The sequence below is a fragment of the Drosophila teissieri genome, chromosome X (genome assembly GCF_016746235.2).
Source record: "Drosophila teissieri strain GT53w chromosome X, Prin_Dtei_1.1, whole genome shotgun sequence".
NCBI classification, from domain to species: Eukaryota; Metazoa; Arthropoda; class Insecta; order Diptera; family Drosophilidae; genus Drosophila; species Drosophila teissieri.
In genome coordinates this window covers 4,018,972-4,037,963 of record NC_053034.1, presented here as the reverse complement: position 1 = coordinate 4,037,963, position 18,992 = coordinate 4,018,972, and the positions used below count along the sequence as shown (strand labels likewise).

The window sequence follows — 18,992 nt, the reverse complement described above, 5'->3', positions numbered from 1 at the left end:
TGAAAGACTGTAAAATATATGCATTTGGTCACACTGCAATATAGATTTAAATCGGTCTTAAATTCGTGTGTTGTTCAATTTATTTCTTTAAAAACATTACAAATTTAGTCAAATTCTGGTTTCATAGGATCAACATAGTTTCTATGTTTGTAGTTGGCTGACTGCCTACCTCAAATTTGATTATTATTATTATTATTTGCTATAAACTAAGCCTAACCTGGTGCTGGTGTCAAACAATTGTGAACGATTAAAAGCTATACAAAGAAATAAAAAGCCTGGCAGTGGCAAAAGATTAATAATAAGAAACTATAACTGGTGGGTGGTCATTTCTGTGGCTGTGGTTAAATCCTAATTCGATCCTCGCTAGATGATTGCCGCGCTGTGATTGAGCGAAATTTGTCCGTTGGCCACGCGATTTTGAAGGCGCTGGTTTGGGAATGGGATTTAGGAAGTTATAGGATTATAGGAATTTGGATATATATAAAAATCGGGGGTGTATTATATCGTACCTTGTTGAAGACATCCCGCATCATGCGATTGCAGCGACGTCGCCGCTCTTCCAGCTGCCGACTTTGGGCGGCCATCACTTCCGGCAGACTTTGGCAGCGTTTGGTGGTCATGGCCTTCATTTCCCTGGTGGTAAATATCCTCAAGCGAGCTGCAAGTTGAGAAATATGGATATTATTTCAATATCAGGCGGATTTTCACTGATATCTTACAAGTGGCTGGCGGTGGCAGCTGCTGCAGACGCCTGTCCAGCGTCTCCAAGCTGGTGTTCTCGCACAACAGATTGTCGAGCTCCTGCCGCCGATGGTTGCGTATCATCTGCATCTGGTTGAGTATGGCCTTGCGCTGCTTGGACTTGGCACAGAACTCGGGGCGTGCCAGCTGCAGTTGATCCTGCAGGGATCGCGTCTCCGGAAACACCTCACTGTCGCCCGTCGGCGTGAACTGGATGGCATAGGCAATGGCACGTGGACGCACTTGCAGCGTCTGGCGTTGCATGCTCTCTGCTCGCTGCCTGGTCTCCTTGTGCAGCCTGCGCACCCGCTGACATGCCACATCGTCGTACTGATGTGTGGTGGTCGTTGTGGTGGTCTCACACGTGTTCACCATGCCCATGGGTATGGACATATCCGAGCTGATGCACATCATCGAGGTGGACGAACTGGTGGTGGTTGTCGTCGACCTGCTGACGGCCGACCCGCCTGCTCCTCCGCCAGTTGCAGATGCTTCGTGCCCCTGTTGCCCTGTGCTCACCATCGTTGCTTGCACATAGCTGGCTGCTCCCTGCGAGTTGACCACCTGGTAGTAGACGGCTTCCTTGTTATCCGCACAGCTATAGCCGGCGCTGCCACTCTGGAGTGGAGTGGCATAGGCACTCCTCGCCGCCTGGGCGTACTGCATCTGCATATACTGCTCTCGTTCGTCGTGTGGCTCCTGTGCTTCCTGGTGTCGCCCTTGGTACTGCTGCGAAAAAGAAAGAGATGGCTGGAGTAAGGGGAAGCAGGAGTGGCAAGGAGTATGTCCTGCTCTTTGGCAATGGCTTGAAGTGGTGTCCTTACCGGGCAATGCTGCTGATGAACATACGTGCGCTGGTGCCCACAATGCTCGCAATGGGCAGCACATTGTTGCTGCTTCTGTTTCAAAAGATCTTTTTGCTGGTTTAGCTGCTTCTGCTGCTGGTAGAGTTTCTGTTGCTGCAGCAGTAGCAACTGTTGCTGCTGCTGGTTCTGATAATGCTCGCGGAACTGCCGCTGCCGTTGCTGGACAAAGGAACAAACACTTTCGCTGCGACCACCGCCACTGGAGGAGCTACTCGAAGCGAGCACAGGAGTGGCCATCTTTTTGCGGCTCACTGGTTTCTGCTGGTTAAGGTGAGGAGGTGGTGGTGGTGGCGGCGGCACTGGCGGCGTAGGAGTTTGAGGCAGTTCCCTGAGCATCACTCCCGCCGATTCAATTCTCATGGGAGGCGGCGGTGTAGTTGGTGTTCCCGGATCTTCCACCTCATCAAAGGCTTCCGCTTGCATTGCTTGTGGCAAAAGATACTCCATTCGCGGTCGCTCAGATTCCTTGTCTGCCTCAATGTGCGAACCGTTGGGCAACGTGGCGATGGCATTGAACAACAGCTTCTGCAACGCCTCCAGGCGACGAATCTCTGTGTCGATCCAGCTGAGCTGCTTCCTTCGCTCCGCATCCGCGCCTCCCTTCAAACGCTGCTCGTACTCTATTTCACTCTGGGTCATGGGATTCAGCCACTCCTGCAAGTCCGAGGGCTCGGCATCTGCGTCCGTTGAGGCAGCCTCGCGCGTTGGCACATTGGTCTTTTGGGTGATCAGCTCGCGCGAGGCGCTGGTGGAACCGCTGTGCGATAAACTGACAGGCAGTGGCGACGGCGTTCCCGCAGTTCCCCGCTTTCGTGGAGCAGGCACGGGCACGGGTAGAGTAATGCGTTCAGCTTTCGAGGAGCTTCTCGAGCTGGACTGGGTCGTATTGGTGGCCGCATCTTGGCGCTGCTGAGCTCCTGTAGATACAGATACAAGTTATGAAATAAGATGTCAGCTTCCTAAATGATTTACTCACCCTTCGGCTGCTCCTTTGTGTTGCTCAGGGAGCGCAAACTAGTGCTGGATTCGGCCAGATCCAGGCAGGAGATACGCCTGGCTATGTCCCTGACGAGTTTCTTCTTCTGTCCCTGGCTGAGGCTGCGCGTTTTCACCAGAGAACAGAGCAAATCGATTCCCAGATCCAGTTCCCCGCGCGGTCTACTTCCAGATCCAATTTCCATCGATGAGGAGGATGTGGAGCCGGTTGCGGTTGCGCTTGCGCCGGTGGAGGGATTCACTACAAAGTTCTGGGGTTGCTGGTTCTCCTTGTTCTCATGCCGCCGACTGCCCCAAATCTTCTCGAACTGGGCCGCTGTGTACTGTCGCTCCTGCTCGCGCTCCTTTTCGCGCTGTTCAGCTTTTCTTTGGTCCCGCGCCAGTTGCTGAATGGCCTTCTGTTCCCTTTCCATTGGTTGATCCTTGTCCCGCTGTTCTTTTCGCCTGTGTTCCCCTGGTTGCAGATCCTTTTGTTGCTGCTCTTTTTCCAGTTGCTCCTTCGGCTCATCCTCCTTCTCCTTCTGCCTCCCCTCATCCTGCTTGACCACCTGGAATTCCTGTTCTATGTGCATGTGGTAATCAAAGCTACTGGCCGCCGAACTGCCGTACAGCGAGGTGGCTTGCGATGCCCGCCTTGAACTGGAACGCGAATTCTCCGCCCTTGAGCTGACATGTGAGCCCAGTCTGGAGCTGTTCTGCGAGTTGAGCCTGGAGTCGTCTCTTCTGTAACTGCTCAGTGATTCCCTCCGCGAGCCACTTAGCGATGCTCTGCGAGAACTAATCTGTGGATCTTGCACACGCGAGGAAAGCCTTAAATCCTCTTTCTTACGGCTGCCGATAGATTCTTCTTTGGTGGAGTCAATTTGGGAAGCCTCCCTAGCTTTGTCTTTTTCTTTGGAACTGCCTTGGGTTGACTCCTTGCGCGAGCTGCTGCGTGAGTCCATCTGACGAGAGCTGCCTCCGGAATCCTCCCTCTTGGATTTACTTTGGGATTTCTTCCGAGAATCCCCTTTTCCACAGCTCAACGAACTTTCCATGGAATCCATTCTAGTGCTCAAAGGCTTCACGCGATCGCTGCGATTGACAAATGTACTACAAGCCAGCGGTGGCGTTGGCTTGTCCAGCATTGGCGACGGTGCCTCCGCCTCCTGGCGCTGCAATCGATCCGCATCCGTCTCGGGTCGCTGCTGGGTGGGCTGACGCCAGCCACAATCCTCCAGTACCGATCGCTCCAGGGTGCTGATGTTACTCGTGGACAGTGCCCGCTTGTAGTAGCCCACATCGGCCGCAGGATCCCATTCCAGGCGCTTGTGCGACTTGAGGGCGGACTCTGGTGTCTGCGTCTTTTTGCTCTGCATCCTGGGCGACTTGGTGGGTGTGCGTAGGTCCTCGGCGGACTGGGAGATGGTTTGTGTGGCTGCTACGGGTCGAAAACTGGGGCTACTGGCCAATACAATGGGTATTATGGTGTATTCATCAGATTTTGTGCGAGTTACTTGTGATTTTGGAGATGTCAACTGGGGGATTGTGTGTTTACTGATGGGCGGTGACACTGGCAGTTCCTGGAGCTGTTCCTCTGCTCCTTCTTTGTCAGGTGGATGGTCGCTGCTCTTCGTGCGACGCCTGTGGCCGGATGCTGGCCGCGATCCATGTTCCATGGAGGCACAAGCTGGCGGCAGCACTGAGCCCAGGGCACAGCTGTGGGTGCTGCCACTGGCTGCACTGCTGGCCGTCGACGAGAAGGCCATGAATCGCTCCAATTCCCGGTCCTCGGCCATGGCGCTGATATATTCCCGGGCTTGTGGAGGAACGCGGGATGATTTCGCCGGCTTGCGATGGCGGGAACTGGACATCTTTGCCTTTCCCACTGCACCACACTTGGCTCTCAATGAGGAAACAGTTTATTCTACCGCTTTATGTCTGTTTCGCCACGCAGAAGCAGCGTTTTCCTGTTTGACAAGGATGTGACGCTAAAATCATTTGAAAACAAATTGTACCACCTGATATCGAAGGCTATCGTCTATCGGTGGCGATAGCCGGCTAGCGCCCTTTAGTATCGATAACAATCACTATGTTAAAAATGCAATTACATTTTATTAAAGTACACATTTAGAAAGAAAACTAACTTATAAAAGAAGTTAAAACTTCGTTAGTACTTAAATAAGCCAGTTGGTTAGTTGATACAAATGGATGCACACAAAATGTTACTAACAGTCATGTTATAAGTAATTAACAGTGCCTATCGAGAGCGCTGCTAATGCTGAACCGGTTCGGACGCAGTGTTGGCTAACGATGCAACCGGTTCCAGTTGTCTGAGGATTTTCAAAATGGCATTTGGTGTCGCACTGCGTTGTTTATAATTGCCCGTTGCTGATCTTACAAAATAAGAACAATTTGAATCCGTTTAGAGAAACTTAAGATATACGCCTTGACTTGCTTGAGATCGAGTGAACAATGTTGGAGACGAAGAGCATAGCTGCATTGGCATTCGAGGAGACGCCGCGCAAGCGCAAACGGGAGACGCTCTATAAAAATGCTCCCCCGCCCCCGAGTGCGCAGCAACAACCCCCAGAAAAGGACGCACAGGATGCAGCTGTCGTCGCGTCGACGGAGTCCTGCTTCACCAACGCCGCCTTCAGCTCAACGCCCAAGAAGCTGATGGTGGCCCGTCGCCGTTTGGCCAAGGAGAACAGCCATCCCAATCCGTTTCCCGGCCTGGAGGTCAAGTCCATAGCCGATCTTGCCCAGCAGCAGCAGCACCAGCAGCAGCAGCTGTCCACCAATCCTTTCGAGGTCCTGCGCCAGCCGCCCAAGAAGAAGAAGCGCGAGCACGCCTGCTTCGAGAATCCTGGCCTGAATCTGGAGCTGCCCGAGAAGCAGTTCAATCCATATGAGGTGAGTTGGTGTACGTGGGTGTACCTATAAACCTAGTTAAGATACAGTAGATATCACTTACTTTATAAACTGTAAACCATATAATCTATATAATATTATATTATATTATAAAACTATCAAGAATGTTGAATAACCCAGCCATAATATTTGCAGGTCGTCCGCTTGGCAGCCACGCCCGCCAAGGGCTTCGTGAATCCTGCCCTGAACTTGCGCGGCAGTGATGCGCCAGCCTCGCTGAATCCCTTCGAGATCCATCGGCCCAGCGAGGCGTCCGAGGCCGCCTGCAATCCCGCGGGTGTGGCCAATCTGGCACTGGCCGATAGGGAGCCGGATGAGCAGCTGCCCACCAGCCTGAAGATCGGCTTGCCATTCACACCCACGTTGGGCTGTCGCATCGATTTTCACGGCATGTCGCTGACGCAGCTGACGCCCAGCAAGTTGCTGGCCGAGAAGCTGGTCTTCTCACCCGTTCCCGTTGCCGTTGCGGCGCCCAAGAGATCGCTGGGCGCCATCAGCGAGGAGTCATCGATGGACATTGGCAAGGAGCTGGACCGCTATCAACTGGAGCTGGAGAACAGCATCAACGAGGCGAAGCTGAGGAAGAATGGCCACCAGCAGGTGGATAGGGAGGTGCCCAGGAATAGCTTGGAGGTGGAACTGCCCAAGAACACCAAGCTGGTCATGGAGACCGACACCCAGGCGCTGATGATGCAGGAGGTGGGGGACACTCAAGTGGAGAGGCGTCTGGTGTGCACCCGAAGACGCACACTCACCGAGATCAGCGAGGCGCCCGAGGAGGACAAAGAGGACAAGGAGGAGCTGCTCGAAAAAGATGCCGAGGCCGAGGAGATTCGCGAGCAGGAGAGAATGCTAGAGCAAGAGATGCTCTTGGAGAGGGAGAGACACTCAACGCGGGAGCAGCAATTGGAGCAGGAGAAACTGCTGGAGCGGCAGAGACACTTGGAGCGGGAGAAGCTGCAGGAGAAGCTGCACGAGCAGCTGCGGGAAAAACTCCAGGAGAGGGCCAAGCATCTGGAGCAGGAGAAGCTGGAGGAGGAGCGGCTGGAGAGGCAGCTGCAGGAGGAAAGGGAAAAGGAGCCAGCCGACGGCGATGTGGCCTATGCCTCCGAATCCGAATCCGACGACGAGCCCGACGACCTGGACTTCAAGGCGCCCACGCGCTTCGTGCGCGCCTACAGACCCGCCGCCCTGCCCACCAAGGCGGCCAGCAAGGAGTCGCTGCACTCCATCGCCTCCAGCAAGTCCGCCAAATCGGCGGAAGTCAAGCCCAGTGGCGGCATGAAGGGCATGATCAGAAAGTCGATCCGCAGACTCATGCATCCCACGGCGCACACGTCGCCCGAGAAGTGCGAGGACAAGGATGGCCATGGACAAGGCCACACTCATCACAACATACTCAATAGCATACGGCACAGCCTGCGCCGCAGGCCCCAGAAGGCAGCCGAGCTGGAGGAGCAGTTGGAGCCCGTGCTCGCCGATGTGTCCATCGTCGACACCAGCGAGCGGACCATGAAGCTGCGCTCGAGCGTCGCCCAAACCGAGTACATGACCATCGAGCAGCTGACCAACGAGAAGAAGCACTCCCTGCGGAACAGCATCCGGCGGTCCACGCGGGACGTGCTGCGCCATGTGTTCCACAAGAGCCACGATGCCTACGCCACCGCCAAGTGAGGGCTCAGCTGGCTCCGCGGATTCCACAGATTGGCTCGACTTAGAAGGGCTTTCATAATCCAAAGAGGCATTGTTGACACCCTTTTTAAATCGACCCAAGGCATTAAGTTCTTTTGAAATCGACTTTTCAGCACCTAGTTAAGTTTTGAAATGCACCCAAAGATTGTCACACAAGACCAGCAAACCGAAAGGAAACCTTACTTCATCTGATAACCAAATACATTTTACATCACCTAGTTTTAGTATACTCACTTTTTTTTTCTCAAATTTTCAAGGCAGCTGCGAAAGAAGCCAGCTGCAAATTGTTTCGCACAATGTTTATAGTTTTAAGTACTTGATGTTTGCACGTTTATTCATATATGTATGTTTGCCCATATCTCTTTATATATGTATATGCTTTCTAATATATAACATTTGTTTTCAACATAAACTTGTTGTGTTTTTCTACTCGAAAGGGATTAACAAACGCAAGGTGGACATAACTACGAATCTTGAGAAGTCGAGATTGGTCTTTCCTTTCATGAATAATGTTGTATGCTATTAGTTGAATTTCTGGAGTTGCTTAACTTAGTTTATTCTTGGACCGATTTTCCCGCGTGCCAAACATACAACTTATTTTTGAGACATTCAAGATGATGAGTTCAATTCCTACTTTGCTCATGAGATGCAATCCATTGGGAAACAAATCTATTATCATTATACTATATGTTTGCTTTCGGGAATCTGTGCTGTTATGTTCTATTTGTTATATCTTTTTACTATACTTTGCGGACACTGCTCTCTTGAGCGGACAACATGCTGAACGGACAGGAGTGTAGCGCACCTACTTGTAGACCGTTTGGAGCAGGGGGCGCCTCCGCTGGTCGATGGGCTTGTAGGCGTGCTGGTAGACGCTGGCCAGGCGCCAGTGCTCCGGATAGCCGCCCTGCCCCGCTCCGCCCGCTTGGCTCTGGAAGGGCGGCACCAGCGTCTCGATGTCGTAGTTCTTTTTCGCATACGGCTGCCGAGGGCGTGGCACCACCAGCACCCGACCACCGCCGCCGCCGCCGCCTCCACAGCCCGGCTCGATGCCCACGAAGTCGCCGGAGGCATTGTGCTTGGGCACTCCGGCGCGAAAGGCCGCCTTGCCGCCGCTGGTCAGGCAGTGACCATGTCCGTGTCCGTGGCCGCCGAAGGAGGGGGCACAGCATCTGGGTGCTGGGGCCACCTTGTGGCAGAGGCGGCGCGCCGGACGCCGCAGGAGAACGTCCCGCTTGCAGGGCGGACCACCCGTTGGCCGGCAACTGGGGGCCGTGCAATCCTGTCCAGAGTCCGGTCCCAAGTACTTCTCGCGCAGCGCCTGGTACGCCTTGTCGCCCAGCAGTGGCGACGACTGGTACTGCTTGGCCAGGCGGTCGGGCATGCCGCGACCTGGTAGCTCCGCCAGGTTGCCGAAGCTCACGCCGCCAGTGGCTGCGCCGATGCCCGATCCTCGCCTGCAATGCGAGGCGCTGGAGTCGCGGGAGACGCTGCGTGCCCGTTGCCTGGCCGGCGGTGAGTAGTCGCAGGCGCACGGATCCTCGCGATCCAGGCGCGTGCCCCCGAAGTCCGTTCGCTTGCGCAGGATGTCCTTGTCGAAGAAGTCCGCCTCGCCGAGGGTGCTGGTGAAGACGCCAGCCGAACGGCCCAAGTCCGACGGCTGCTCCTCGCGCGGCGTTTTCACGCAGGTGAAGACGGCCGGTCCGGCCGAGTCGTTGGTGCCATCGATGTGCCTGGCCAGGCGTGGCTCGTCCGCCGGATTCGCCGGCTTGAAGTCCCAACAGATGGCCAAGTCCATGGGGCCCATCTTCTTGGCCGGCGCTGAGCCAACGCCGCGATAGGCATCGCCATTGCCCAAGGCACGGGGCACAATGCCGCCGCCGGTCTTCGGACGGAACACCTTCATCTTGGTGCAGTGCGTCGGGCCCGCATTGTGCGTCTTCACGCCCACGCCCGTGGCAATGGGATCGATCTCCAGCGCCAGGCCCGCATGGCCGCCGGCAATCTGCGCCCGCCGGAACGCCAGGTCGGCCACGCAATCGGGCAGCGGCTGGTGGTCCAGGTTGTCCTGGTGCATCCGCTTGGCCAGCTCGAAGTTGGCATAGGCCGGCACCACCGGCGAGGGACACCGCTCGTTCGGCTTCTCCGTGATCGAGTGCAGCGGCATCTTCCTGATCAAATCCGGATCGTTGGCGCCACCAGTAGCGGGTTGTGGGTCAAAGTTTCGCACGCCCACCGTTGGCAATGAGATTAGATCCTTGCCCGGCTCCAGGCAGGAGAAGCTCAGCTCGCTGCCGCGCTCCAAGTGATCCGTATAGCGATTCTGTGCCGCTGCCAGCGCGGGAAACTGACGACCCGCCGCCGAGCCCAGCTGCTCCCGGTACTTGATGGGCTGCGTGTCCCTGGTGTCCAAGCTGAGGCGACCCAGTGGCAGGCTGTCCGTGGAGAGGCGCTTCTGGTCGAGCAGCTCCTGGTGCGAGGGCAGCCGGAACTGCGGCTCCGTGAGCTCGCCGGGCGTGTAGCTCAGTTCTGGGAGAGCTGTTTGCGACATGGTTGGTTTGGAGGAGGTTCACTTCTAAGTGGATCACATAAGTGGATCAAGGCGATGGTGGTGCGGTTGCGATGGAATGGAATGGGATGAGATGGGGTGGGATGAGATGAGATGGGTGGAGAAGAGATGGACAGATGAAGACGAAGATGTATGTACAGGTGGCTTAAACGTAAGTGGGTGCACTTGGTGAGGTTATAAGATATAGCCAGGATTATAAGATATATGCTTTGATTTGTGCAGCCCTTTTGAAATGTATTTTCTACTTTACAGATTTACATCGAATTTGATTTGATTTCTTGTTCTTTGGGTTTCACACCACAGAATGCTACGAATGGCCCTTGGCCGCCTTGCGCTCCTTCTCCTTCTCCCGCTCCTTGCCCTTATCCTTCGCCTTGTCCTTGTTGTCCTTGTTCTTGCCCGCCTCCTTGTCCTTGGGCTTGTCCTTCGGCTTGCCAGTGGCCGCTGCCGCTGGACTCGGCTTGGTCAGCTCATTGGGATGCAGTGCCGCACGTCCCTTGGCGAAGGCGGTGATGGTGCGCTTGCGACGCCGCTTCTCGATGGCCACGCAGGCCGCCTTGATGGCCTTCGGCGGCATGCGCACGGTTTTCTCGCTCTACGGGTGCATTTGGGGAAAGTTGTGGGTGAAAGTGAACATAGCAAGTGCGGGGTGCAGTTTGAAAGTGCACATAACTCTAACAGAAAGCTGGGTGACCCCGACGATGACTTACCACCACCTGGCACTTGGCCCGCTTGCAGCGCTCACTGCGCGCGCTCAGCTCCGTCAGCTGCTTGAGGCCCTCGCACTTCGTCTGGCAGCGCTGGCGCATCCAGTGCGGGTCGTCCTGGTGGCCCAAGGTCGTCCGCTGGTCGCAGGCCAGTGCCCTGCGGTTCTCGCGCTGGCAGCAGCACAGGTCACGCGGAAACGCCACGAACTTGTACCGCCCACTCAGGCAGGCATCGTAGTGGGCGCAGAAGGAGCGCGTTATCCGCCGCGGCAGCTCGTAGGTGCCGCGATACTGGCCAAAGGAGTTGCCCTCCCTGCGGAAAAAGCAGTTTCAGTTTCAGTTTCCAGGAATAGCAATAGTTGGACTTACTTCTTCACGCCGGGCAGCAGGTGTCCGTTGTTGGCGGCCACAATCCTGGCGTTCTTGAGCAGTCCACGTGGGCGGGGTGGCGAGAAGCGCGGGTACTCCCAGTTGCTCAGCCGCTTCGACTGGAATCGCCCCTCGAACTGCAACGAGCAGAGAGATGGAGTAGATGGAGTAGATGGAGAAGTTGGAGAAGATGGAGGGGATGCAGCGGTGAGGATCTGGGCGGGATTAGCCAGGAGTCGATAGACACCTGTTAGGAAAACGCACTCGCAGTCGCCCCTTTGGGTAATGCCCTTATTTATGGTCCCGGCGCAAACAAGGCAATTGATAAAATAAAAAAAGGAAAGAAAGGGAGAGGGAAAATTGAAGCCCACCCCGCAGTACGTGGCATTGGGAAAACCGGAAGCCACCCCGTGCGAGTGGAGGTGGGTGCAATTACACGGCGTAATCTCTACGCCGGAACATGTGTAGCAAGGCATTCGTCTAATGCCACTTAATGCCTTGTTTGTGTTTGCCTTTCGAAACTCAAAACTCTGCTAAAAAAGCGAGCCAACTGATCTCCGAAAGTCCGGCTCATTTATCAGGAGGATTAGCGCTAAGCGGGCAGAGGAATGCCAGGAATACCCAGCAATATGCCTGCAATTGCCTGCAATTGGCGGCAACTATTTGGCATAATTGAATGAGTATTACTAGTGAAATGGGTGCATAAACAATATGCTAGCAGCAGGTATAAGCTCAAAGGAAGGATGTATGCAGTTCAGCTACAAGATGCATACTAGTTGAGATGCAAGAGGTATACTAGTTGACCACTAAGAGGTATACTAACGGGTATACTAAGAGGTATACTAGAAGGTTCATTTAGAGGTTTAGTAAGAGAGATACTAGGAGGTATAATTGGAGATAAACTAAGAGGTATACTAAGAGGTATACTTAGAGGTATACTGCAAGATTCACAAAGAGGTTCACTAAGAGCTATACCAAGAGGCATACTAGTTCACCTCCAAGATGTATACCAAGGACATGGACCACTCCAAGTGGGGCCTCAACTTTGGAGGACTCAAGCCTCGGAAGCTTGGAATCTAGGAAGCTTTGAAGCTGCGTGCTCTTCCCACGCGTACGGATTTCAATTAAGGAATGCAAATGGACCTCCGCTGGTAACTCGATACGCGGAGCGCTCCGTTGTCACCACTTGATTGAGCCCTTGATCGATGGGTGGTGTGGGTGGTGCAGTGGGTGTTCCACTGGATGAGTAGATGAGTAGATGACTGGATGAGTGGGTGTGGCGCACGTTCGCAGCGCGTGGCTGTGGGTCACCAGCATTACCGCATCGGCACTGTAATTAAATTTGCACGGCAATTACGCAATGTGGCAATGTGGTAGCCATGTAGCAAGTACGCTCGAACAAATTGCGGCGTGAAAAATACAAATTGATTTTAAACTCAATTAGCAACAAAAGGAGCTTACGCCACTTGGTATCTTGGTATCTATGGTACGCAACACAATAGATACAAAGATACAAAGCTACACAGATAGATAGATAGATAGATGGTGTAGTTGGCACACCCCTTGGCTGAGGTGGTCACCCCTACAGCGAAGGCCAGGCGATGATTTTTATGGCAACCCTCTGGGGTGCAATTTATCACATGGTGTCCTTGCACTCGCATCCGCAGGATTAGACAGTCAAAAAGCTAGCTGGCAAACACGTGCAAGGATGAATCGATGCGATGGCGATGTAGATGGGGTTACTAGTATTCTACTTTTTCACATTTATACTTTTGTAGCTCGTATCTCCTGCCGCACTTGTATCCTTCGCTATCCTGTGTGTGTGTTTGTGTGTGTGTCCTGGTCGAGGCGACAAGCACTTAAGCTAATTTCACGCTCTGCCACCGACTGTCCTTTGGTCCAAAGTGGCGTATCCTGTGGATTCTGCTCCTGCTCCTGCTCCTTCCTCTCCTTTTCCAATTTCGATTTCAATTTACTTCGCCCAAATGGGTAAATCATTAACGCTGCGAATTGAGTCTCGAGTGGCGCCTTTCGAATATGCTTCTTTCGAAATTCCGTCACCTTTGCAGTTAACCGATTCCGTTGCGACTGTGTGTGTATATGGCGAATAGCTGTGGACTCCGCAAACGAGTTGCGTGGCAAGGGCTCTGGTCCAAAGTAACCGTTACCAAGTAAATAAACTTTAACTGTCGCTATTTGCAAATGTGCAAAGGGGGCGGTGGGCGGTGGGCGTTAGACGGGGGGAGTAACGAAAAAGCGGAGCGAACTGAAACGGTAACGGAGCGGTAACAAAGCGGTAACGAAGCGGTAACGAATCGGTAACGGTTACGGTTACGTTATGCGTGCGACACTCGAAAACAAGAAAGCGATATATTTTCCAAAAAAAACCAACAAAGTGGCTAGGAAAGAAACAAATTTGCCAAGAGTTTGAAGTTCTAGCCAATAAATATATATAATATATATAGTATATATCTTATTATATTATATTATCTAAAAGAACTGATTAAACCGAAACAACCAGTTCTACTTAAGCCAATTTCCTCGTCGCCTGGCCTTTGTTTTTGTTTACCGACGTCCGCACACCCACAGCCACACGAATAGCACCCACACAGACCCACAAACTGACGGTCGACTGTCGGAATGCAGGAGTCCTTTTCTCACAGGAGGGAAAAGGATAACGCGCTGGCAGCCAGTTGGTTGCCATTGCCACGTTTGCTTGTTGTTATTATTGCGAAAATATATATATAGATATATATATAGTATATATATAGGCAGACGGCGTTGCCCGTGCCAACGAAATTAGGCCGTTATTTATGGATATTGAAAACAGCCTCCCAAAACAAACAAAGTAGTGGGTGCTTCCTTTTCACTTCTTTTTCCTCTCACCTGCTGTGCGCTGAAACTAAGGGCCATTTTGAATTTTGCCGAAAAGTCCAAATTTTCTGTGGGGCCTGCTCACTGATGATGATAAAAACGTCGATTTAATTTCTGATAATTGAGGCAGAGGCTGCTCTGCTTCTGCTTCTGCTTCTGCTCTACATAAGTGGGCGGGGCTTGGCGCAGAGGACACGCCCGCTTTTGTGGATACACGTGCTTTCCGAGGGGGTGTGGCAGTGGGTGGGGCGGTGGGTGCGGGTTAGCATCTGGCTTTTCCGAGCAAAGCGCTCAGACAAATGGAAAACTCGGTCACAGCAGCTGGGGTCCCACACAAAGTCGTGTGTGGGAGTTTCGAGTTTCGAGTTGCGAAGAGAAGAGGAAAACACAAGCATTTCGTTGCGAGTACTATGCACGTATATGTACGTATATTTATCGTTTGAGTATAAACAAATATCACGACTTAAGGGCTAGACAAAAAAAACGTATCTTAGTTTCTTAGTTTCTTGGTTTCTTGGTTATAACCCATGGTCAAGGTTTTCCGCTGAGGAGTAAGCACTGCTCTCCCATCAATCTAATTGTTCATACTATTGGAAATCTCACTAAATAAGTCTTAGTTACTAGTGTTAGCATTTGGTTAGGCTTTGTTATATCCGATATTTCTACAAACTATAGTGCGAATTGGTAATTGTACAGCATGAACTTGAGATAGTTCACCATCTATTCACCATCTTCGTTCAAAAGTTGGCCACCTTACATTTCATATATTTCGCGTGAATGGTGAAGTACTTTAACCTTAGGTTAGATCGTGAAACAAAGCAAAAACCACCACAAATAACATAAAAGTGCATCTATCAGTTAACCAAAGGTTAGCAAACACTGAGGTTGGATGCTCCTTGAGTGACTCCATGCGGATGATCTGTTCATCCGAACTGGTTTGCACATCGCCGAGTTTGTCGCCGGGCCTTCTGGCCACGCCTCCTGCTGATTTGGGCTGCCACGCCCCCCCACCTCCTACGGGGGGGCGAAGAAGTTGGCCTCGTTGAAGAGGCAGCTGGTGGCGAAGCTGGAGACGCCGGCGCTGTCTCAGGGCGTCTCCAGCACGTGGTTCAGATAGGCAATGTAGCAGATGGCCAGCTTGAGGATCTCGATCTTGGACAGCTTCTTGTCCGGCGGCAGCGTGGGCAGCAGCTTGCGCAGCTCGGCAAACGACACATTGAAGGCCTCCACCCGAATCCGCTCCCTGGTCGCGTGCGCCGTCCGGTACTTGAGGGTGGCCCTCCGGCGACGACGTCGCTCCTCCCGCGACAGGCCCACCAGCTCCGAGGGATCCAGGTGGGCGATGGGCGTGGTCCGGCGTCGTGGCGCCGGCGTGGGCGGCGGCGGCGGTGCCGGTTGGGCGGCCGTTTCGCAGGCCATGCGCGCCTGGAAACGCTTATCGATGTCCAGCGTCGTACTGGCCGCGTAATCCTCGTTGACCAGATGCGGATTGTTCGGCCCCACCATCTCGTCCTCGTCGGCCAGGTAGTAGCGACTCAGCGAAATGCTCTGCGGCGGACCCGCCGCCATGTGGCTCATATCGTAGACCATCCTCCAGCTACGTGGCTATGTGCACCTCTGATTGCCCGATTGCCTGCTCCTGAGTGCTGCAAATGGACATGGGGTCAGAGGTTAGGCTATGGATGCGAAAGTGGTTTAAAGTTGGGATGTGCTGCAGCTAAACTTCCCACTTCACATTAGTGTATCCCTGCCATTCGAAAAGCTAAGTACAATCATAACCCTTGCAGTCGAAAGTCCTCAAATCAAATAATTCGCCACTCGCACTCGCACTCGCATTATTTATGGTTCATTTGTGGACATTTGTGATGAAGGGTGTGCGAGTGTGAGTGCGAGTGCGAGTGTGTCGTCCTTTCCGAAGGACACACCCCTTTCGGTGCGCACTGTTTGCGTTTGCTATTATTTTCATTTATTTTTATTGTACTTATTGTACTTATTGTGCTTATTATGGCTGCATTGTGCCGATTGTTTATTCGCAACATATTTTCACACCTACACAAATAGCTGAACAATCGGCACGTTTATTTGCCCGCGGGAGTTGGCAAACCTCACAGATTGTAGCCCCTCAACTTGGCCACCCTTTGCCATTCCTGCGGTTTGCGTATGATTTTATATCCATTGATTTAATGGGGTTTTCTCCTTACTTGCCTTCGTCTGAAAAGTCACACGAATTGCATCAAGTCGAAGACGTGACTATTGCTCCCTGGGGAAGATGGAAATCTGATCTAGTTTCAAGAACTTTTCATGGGGGGTGTAACTCAAATTCCCTGAAGACTTTGAAACTGCTGTACTTATGTCAAGTGCACATGGTCAAGATAGGTAATTAGGAAATTGCTGGCTGAGAGACTCAAGTGAGACTCAATTCAACTATTTGTATCTTTAGCTTGATTTTGTTTCACTTCAGTGTCCTTGCTCACAACTTTCGGTGTGCCACAGCGCTTTGCAACCCGAACTTACAGCGGTCACAGGTGCAGAGTAATCCTAGATCCTTGAGTTGACTGAAAGATATCCTTGCTTGCCACTTGCCACTGGACTCGACACTGGGCTCACCGGATGGAAGCGCAAATGGAACTGACTTCCGGTCAGGAAGCTGCAGCCTCCTTTATAACCCAAATCGGAAACCACCCCATTTCGTAGGAAACCAGCCAATGCCAAGTTAACCACCCTCGTGGATGAGCGCCAATTGTAGTGGACAAAATGGCGGAGCGTTTGCCATAAGACCGCCCCTTTCGCGAAGTGGATATCATCCCCTGGATGCTGTGCATTCCGATAAGCAATGAACGAAAAGAAAACTATTTCTATTTTCTCAGTAAATACTGAAAATAATTTATTAAAACACGAACATGTATAATCAGGTTATTACGAAAGTTTTCACTAGTTTCCATTTTTAAATGATAAATGAACTCTTTTAACTTTGCCGCCTTTGGATTTGAATCGTAGCGGTTAACAGCAAGCGGTTAACATTGTTTCCGTTTCTCTTAACAGCAGTGTCCATGCTGCCTATCGATAGGTGACCAGCTAACCAGATGGTCTGGGTGATCGTTATCGACAGGTCAACACCAATTATTTCATAAGCGTTTTGCATTTTATTTACACGGTAAAAAGTAAAAATAATAAATTAAGATGAACCTGGGAAGACTGCTGAATCCACTGAGGAGCAGCACATGGTCAGTGCGCAACTACGGGAAGCACAACAAGAAGTTCCTCTACAAAAATGGCCAGAAATTCGAGGGAATCACCTACTATCCCAGGTGCGTACACACAGCAACGGAAGAAAAACGCAGCATTTCTTAATGTCTATACGGTTCTTCTATACGGTTCAGGACTCCCGATCACCAGGATCCACCTGTGGAGCCGGCGAAACTTTTCCGGGTGCAGCGCATCAAGCCGGTAAAGGGCAATCCCTACTGGGAGAAGCGAATCCTCAAGGATCTGGGACTGGACGGAAAGCAGAGCGACTTTACCGTGGTCAAAAACATACCGGAGAACAATGCCCGCCTGTGGAAGATCAAGCACCTGGTCAAGGTGACGCCGGTCACGTTTCCCTACGGAGAGCCCACTGCCCAGGATGTCCGGCATACGATACTCAAGGAGAACGGTGAGTGCCTGGTAACCAAGGACCTGGGACCCATCGACACCCGCCTGGCGGCTCGCCAGGATTACGACGAGCAGCCCAAGCGTCTGGACACCGATCTTCTGCGCAAAGATGCCCGCCTCAAGTGGCTAAATCCCTGGTAGTTGATTATTGTTCACTTTTTATTCCCGAAAAAAAGTTTATTATTAAAAAAAAGTTTATTAATATAAAATGCCACTTTATGTACGCATGTTAACGCATTTAAGTTCGCCTTCAGTTGATGGCCATTGAAACCTTCTTCTCCAGCGTCTTGCAACCCGAAATGGCGAACAAGCTGTGCGTGCGATCGTAACTAATCGAGGAGCTTATGATATCCTCGATGATTTGCTGGCTGTCAGATCGCTTTGGGTTGCGATTCCACCTCAAGAACTCTGCCTCCAGGCACTTGACCACATGCCCCTTCTCCATCGGAAGGAACGGAATGTAATGATCAATAACGTGCGACTCGATCATTGTGGTCTTCAGTAGACCGCCTTCCATGTTGTAGGCGGCCTTCCTCAACAGGGGCTCAAAATCGCTCAGCCGCGTTTCCTCCCGCAGCATACCATTCTTCATCACACTGCCCAGATGACCGGCTATATGGCTGCCCGCCGTGTTCGAGAGGAAGATAAAGATGGCCTTTGTGTTATCCGTGCCATCGACGAAGGCATTGTAGTCCACCAGCGAGGTGAGCGTATCAAAGACACCGCTGGGCATCTTATCCACCTCATCGAAGATGAACAAAGATCTCGGGCAGCGACGCAAGCTGTTGCGCACCTCTTGATTGATTCTCATCTTGTAGTTGCCCACTTGATTCGCGTTGGGAAAGTCTGCCTGTCCCAGATACTTGGTCACATAGCTCGACTTGGAGCCCTTCAAATACAGGGCATCCGCTATCTGCTCGGCCACAAAGTTCTTGCCCGTACCGGGCTGTCCGTGAAAGCTGATGACCAGCGGCTTCCGCGACTTGCTGCCTGCAGTGATGTGCGCCTTCAGTGCCGGGATGAGATGCTGCTTTACAATGTGCTGGCCGATGAGGGTTTTATCCAGCGAATCTTTCAATGCTGTAATGCCCGCATGGTTGTCACTGAGGCGTCACTATATGCGTGTATAGAAATCTTCCACTCACCCGCTATACTTGCCGGAATACTCCGATCGTCGCAGCACTCGGTAAACCTGCAATATGTATGTTCCTTAAAGTACTCCCCGAAACCCAGTGCGCCGAGGCCAATGGCACCCATGGTCAGGGGCTCCAGCGACTGCAGGGGATGCGGCAGGATCACCAGCAGGCTAAGGCACAGCGGCAGGACGGACATGAAGCTCATCTTTGTGGTGCACGGAATGCGCTGAGTTGCCGTTGCTCGATAGGCGGAAGACAACACCTTTGTTGCGCCGGTTTCTATCGATATTTTTACCAGTGGCGTGCAACAGGGCTGGCTGTCGTTGCTCAAATTATTTTACTTCTGGGTGACATGCACTACGTGTTGATTTATTAGCCAATTGGATAGATCACGAGGATCACAAGCAGAATTGCATATTAATGCAGAGAAACGGTTACACAGGCCCCTTCTCAGTCCGTCCCTGTAGCCGGTGAC

At 52.4% G+C, this 18,992-nt stretch overlaps 7 protein-coding genes across 7 annotated transcripts; 2 read left to right on the top strand and 5 right to left on the bottom strand.

Moving 5' to 3' along the window:
* Positions 1-62: 62 nt before the first annotated feature.
* LOC122625202 (Alstrom syndrome protein 1 homolog a-like) lies at positions 63-4,504 on the bottom strand (the record flags this gene model as incomplete). Its single annotated transcript, XM_043805192.1, has 5 exons — positions 63-426; positions 510-658; positions 720-1,470; positions 1,566-2,524; positions 2,584-4,504. Coding segments are annotated over 5 exons (3,843 nt in total), but the record flags the coding sequence as incomplete, so codon positions are not given.
* Positions 4,505-4,925: 421 nt separating this feature from the next.
* On the top strand, positions 4,926-7,721 carry LOC122623949 (calponin homology domain-containing protein DDB_G0272472). The gene is made up of 2 exons (XM_043803348.1): positions 4,926-5,498; positions 5,652-7,721. Exons 1-2 carry the CDS (start codon positions 5,058-5,060, stop codon positions 7,188-7,190), a joined length of 1,980 nt encoding a protein of 659 aa, XP_043659283.1. The 5' UTR covers positions 4,926-5,057; the 3' UTR covers positions 7,191-7,721.
* Positions 7,722-7,974: 253 nt separating this feature from the next.
* Positions 7,975-9,759, bottom strand: LOC122623950. The gene has a single exon (XM_043803349.1). It carries the CDS (start codon positions 9,757-9,759, stop codon positions 8,014-8,016), a length of 1,746 nt encoding a protein of 581 aa, XP_043659284.1. The 3' UTR covers positions 7,975-8,013.
* Positions 9,760-9,985: 226 nt separating this feature from the next.
* Positions 9,986-13,872, bottom strand: LOC122624613 (protein Flattop homolog). The gene is made up of 4 exons (XM_043804268.1): positions 13,740-13,872; positions 10,854-10,990; positions 10,488-10,797; positions 9,986-10,372 (listed from the first exon to the last, which is right to left on the bottom strand). Exons 1-4 carry the CDS (start codon positions 13,764-13,766, stop codon positions 10,085-10,087), a joined length of 762 nt encoding a protein of 253 aa, XP_043660203.1. The 5' UTR covers positions 13,767-13,872; the 3' UTR covers positions 9,986-10,084.
* A 941-nt stretch (positions 13,873-14,813) lies between these two features.
* LOC122624749 (helix-loop-helix protein 1) lies at positions 14,814-15,317 on the bottom strand. Its single transcript, XM_043804436.1, has one exon. The coding sequence runs from the start codon at positions 15,315-15,317 to the stop codon at positions 14,814-14,816; it is 504 nt and encodes a 167-aa protein (XP_043660371.1).
* A 1,501-nt stretch (positions 15,318-16,818) lies between these two features.
* On the top strand, positions 16,819-17,590 carry LOC122623706 (39S ribosomal protein L30, mitochondrial). The gene is made up of 2 exons (XM_043803004.1): positions 16,819-17,035; positions 17,108-17,590. The coding sequence occupies exons 1-2, from the start codon at positions 16,908-16,910 to the stop codon at positions 17,520-17,522; spliced, it is 543 nt and encodes a 180-aa protein (XP_043658939.1). The 5' UTR covers positions 16,819-16,907; the 3' UTR covers positions 17,523-17,590.
* On the bottom strand, positions 17,523-18,779 carry LOC122623705 (torsin-like protein). Its single transcript, XM_043803003.1, has 2 exons — positions 18,527-18,779; positions 17,523-18,461 (listed from the first exon to the last, which is right to left on the bottom strand). Exons 1-2 carry the CDS (start codon positions 18,720-18,722, stop codon positions 17,632-17,634), a joined length of 1,026 nt encoding a protein of 341 aa, XP_043658938.1. The 5' UTR covers positions 18,723-18,779; the 3' UTR covers positions 17,523-17,631.
* Between the last annotated feature and the right edge of the window lie 213 nt (positions 18,780-18,992).

Coding starts and splice junctions, on each gene's coding strand:
- LOC122623949 (XM_043803348.1), top strand. CDS start 5,058: ATGTTGGAGACGAAGAGCATAGCTGCATTGGCATTCGAGGAGACGCCG. Junction 5,499..5,651: donor AGCAGTTCAATCCATATGAG/GTGAGTTGGTGT, acceptor TAATATTTGCAG/GTCGTCCGCTTGGCAGCCAC.
- LOC122623950 (XM_043803349.1), bottom strand. CDS start 9,759: ATGTCGCAAACAGCTCTCCCAGAACTGAGCTACACGCCCGGCGAGCTC.
- LOC122624613 (XM_043804268.1), bottom strand. CDS start 13,766: ATGGCCCTTAGTTTCAGCGCACAGCAG. Junction 10,991..13,739: donor TTAGTTTCAGCGCACAGCAG/GTGAGAGGAAAA, acceptor TGCTCGTTGCAG/TTCGAGGGGCGATTCCAGTC. Junction 10,798..10,853: donor CTGCTGCCCGGCGTGAAGAA/GTAAGTCCAACT, acceptor CTTTTTCCGCAG/GGAGGGCAACTCCTTTGGCC.
- LOC122624749 (XM_043804436.1), bottom strand. CDS start 15,317: ATGGTCTACGATATGAGCCACATGGCGGCGGGTCCGCCGCAGAGCATT.
- LOC122623706 (XM_043803004.1), top strand. CDS start 16,908: ATGAACCTGGGAAGACTGCTGAATCCACTGAGGAGCAGCACATGGTCA. Junction 17,036..17,107: donor GGAATCACCTACTATCCCAG/GTGCGTACACAC, acceptor TATACGGTTCAG/GACTCCCGATCACCAGGATC.
- LOC122623705 (XM_043803003.1), bottom strand. CDS start 18,722: ATGAGCTTCATGTCCGTCCTGCCGCTGTGCCTTAGCCTGCTGGTGATC. Junction 18,462..18,526: donor TATTCCGGCAAGTATAGCGG/GTGAGTGGAAGA, acceptor CGGGCATTACAG/CATTGAAAGATTCGCTGGAT.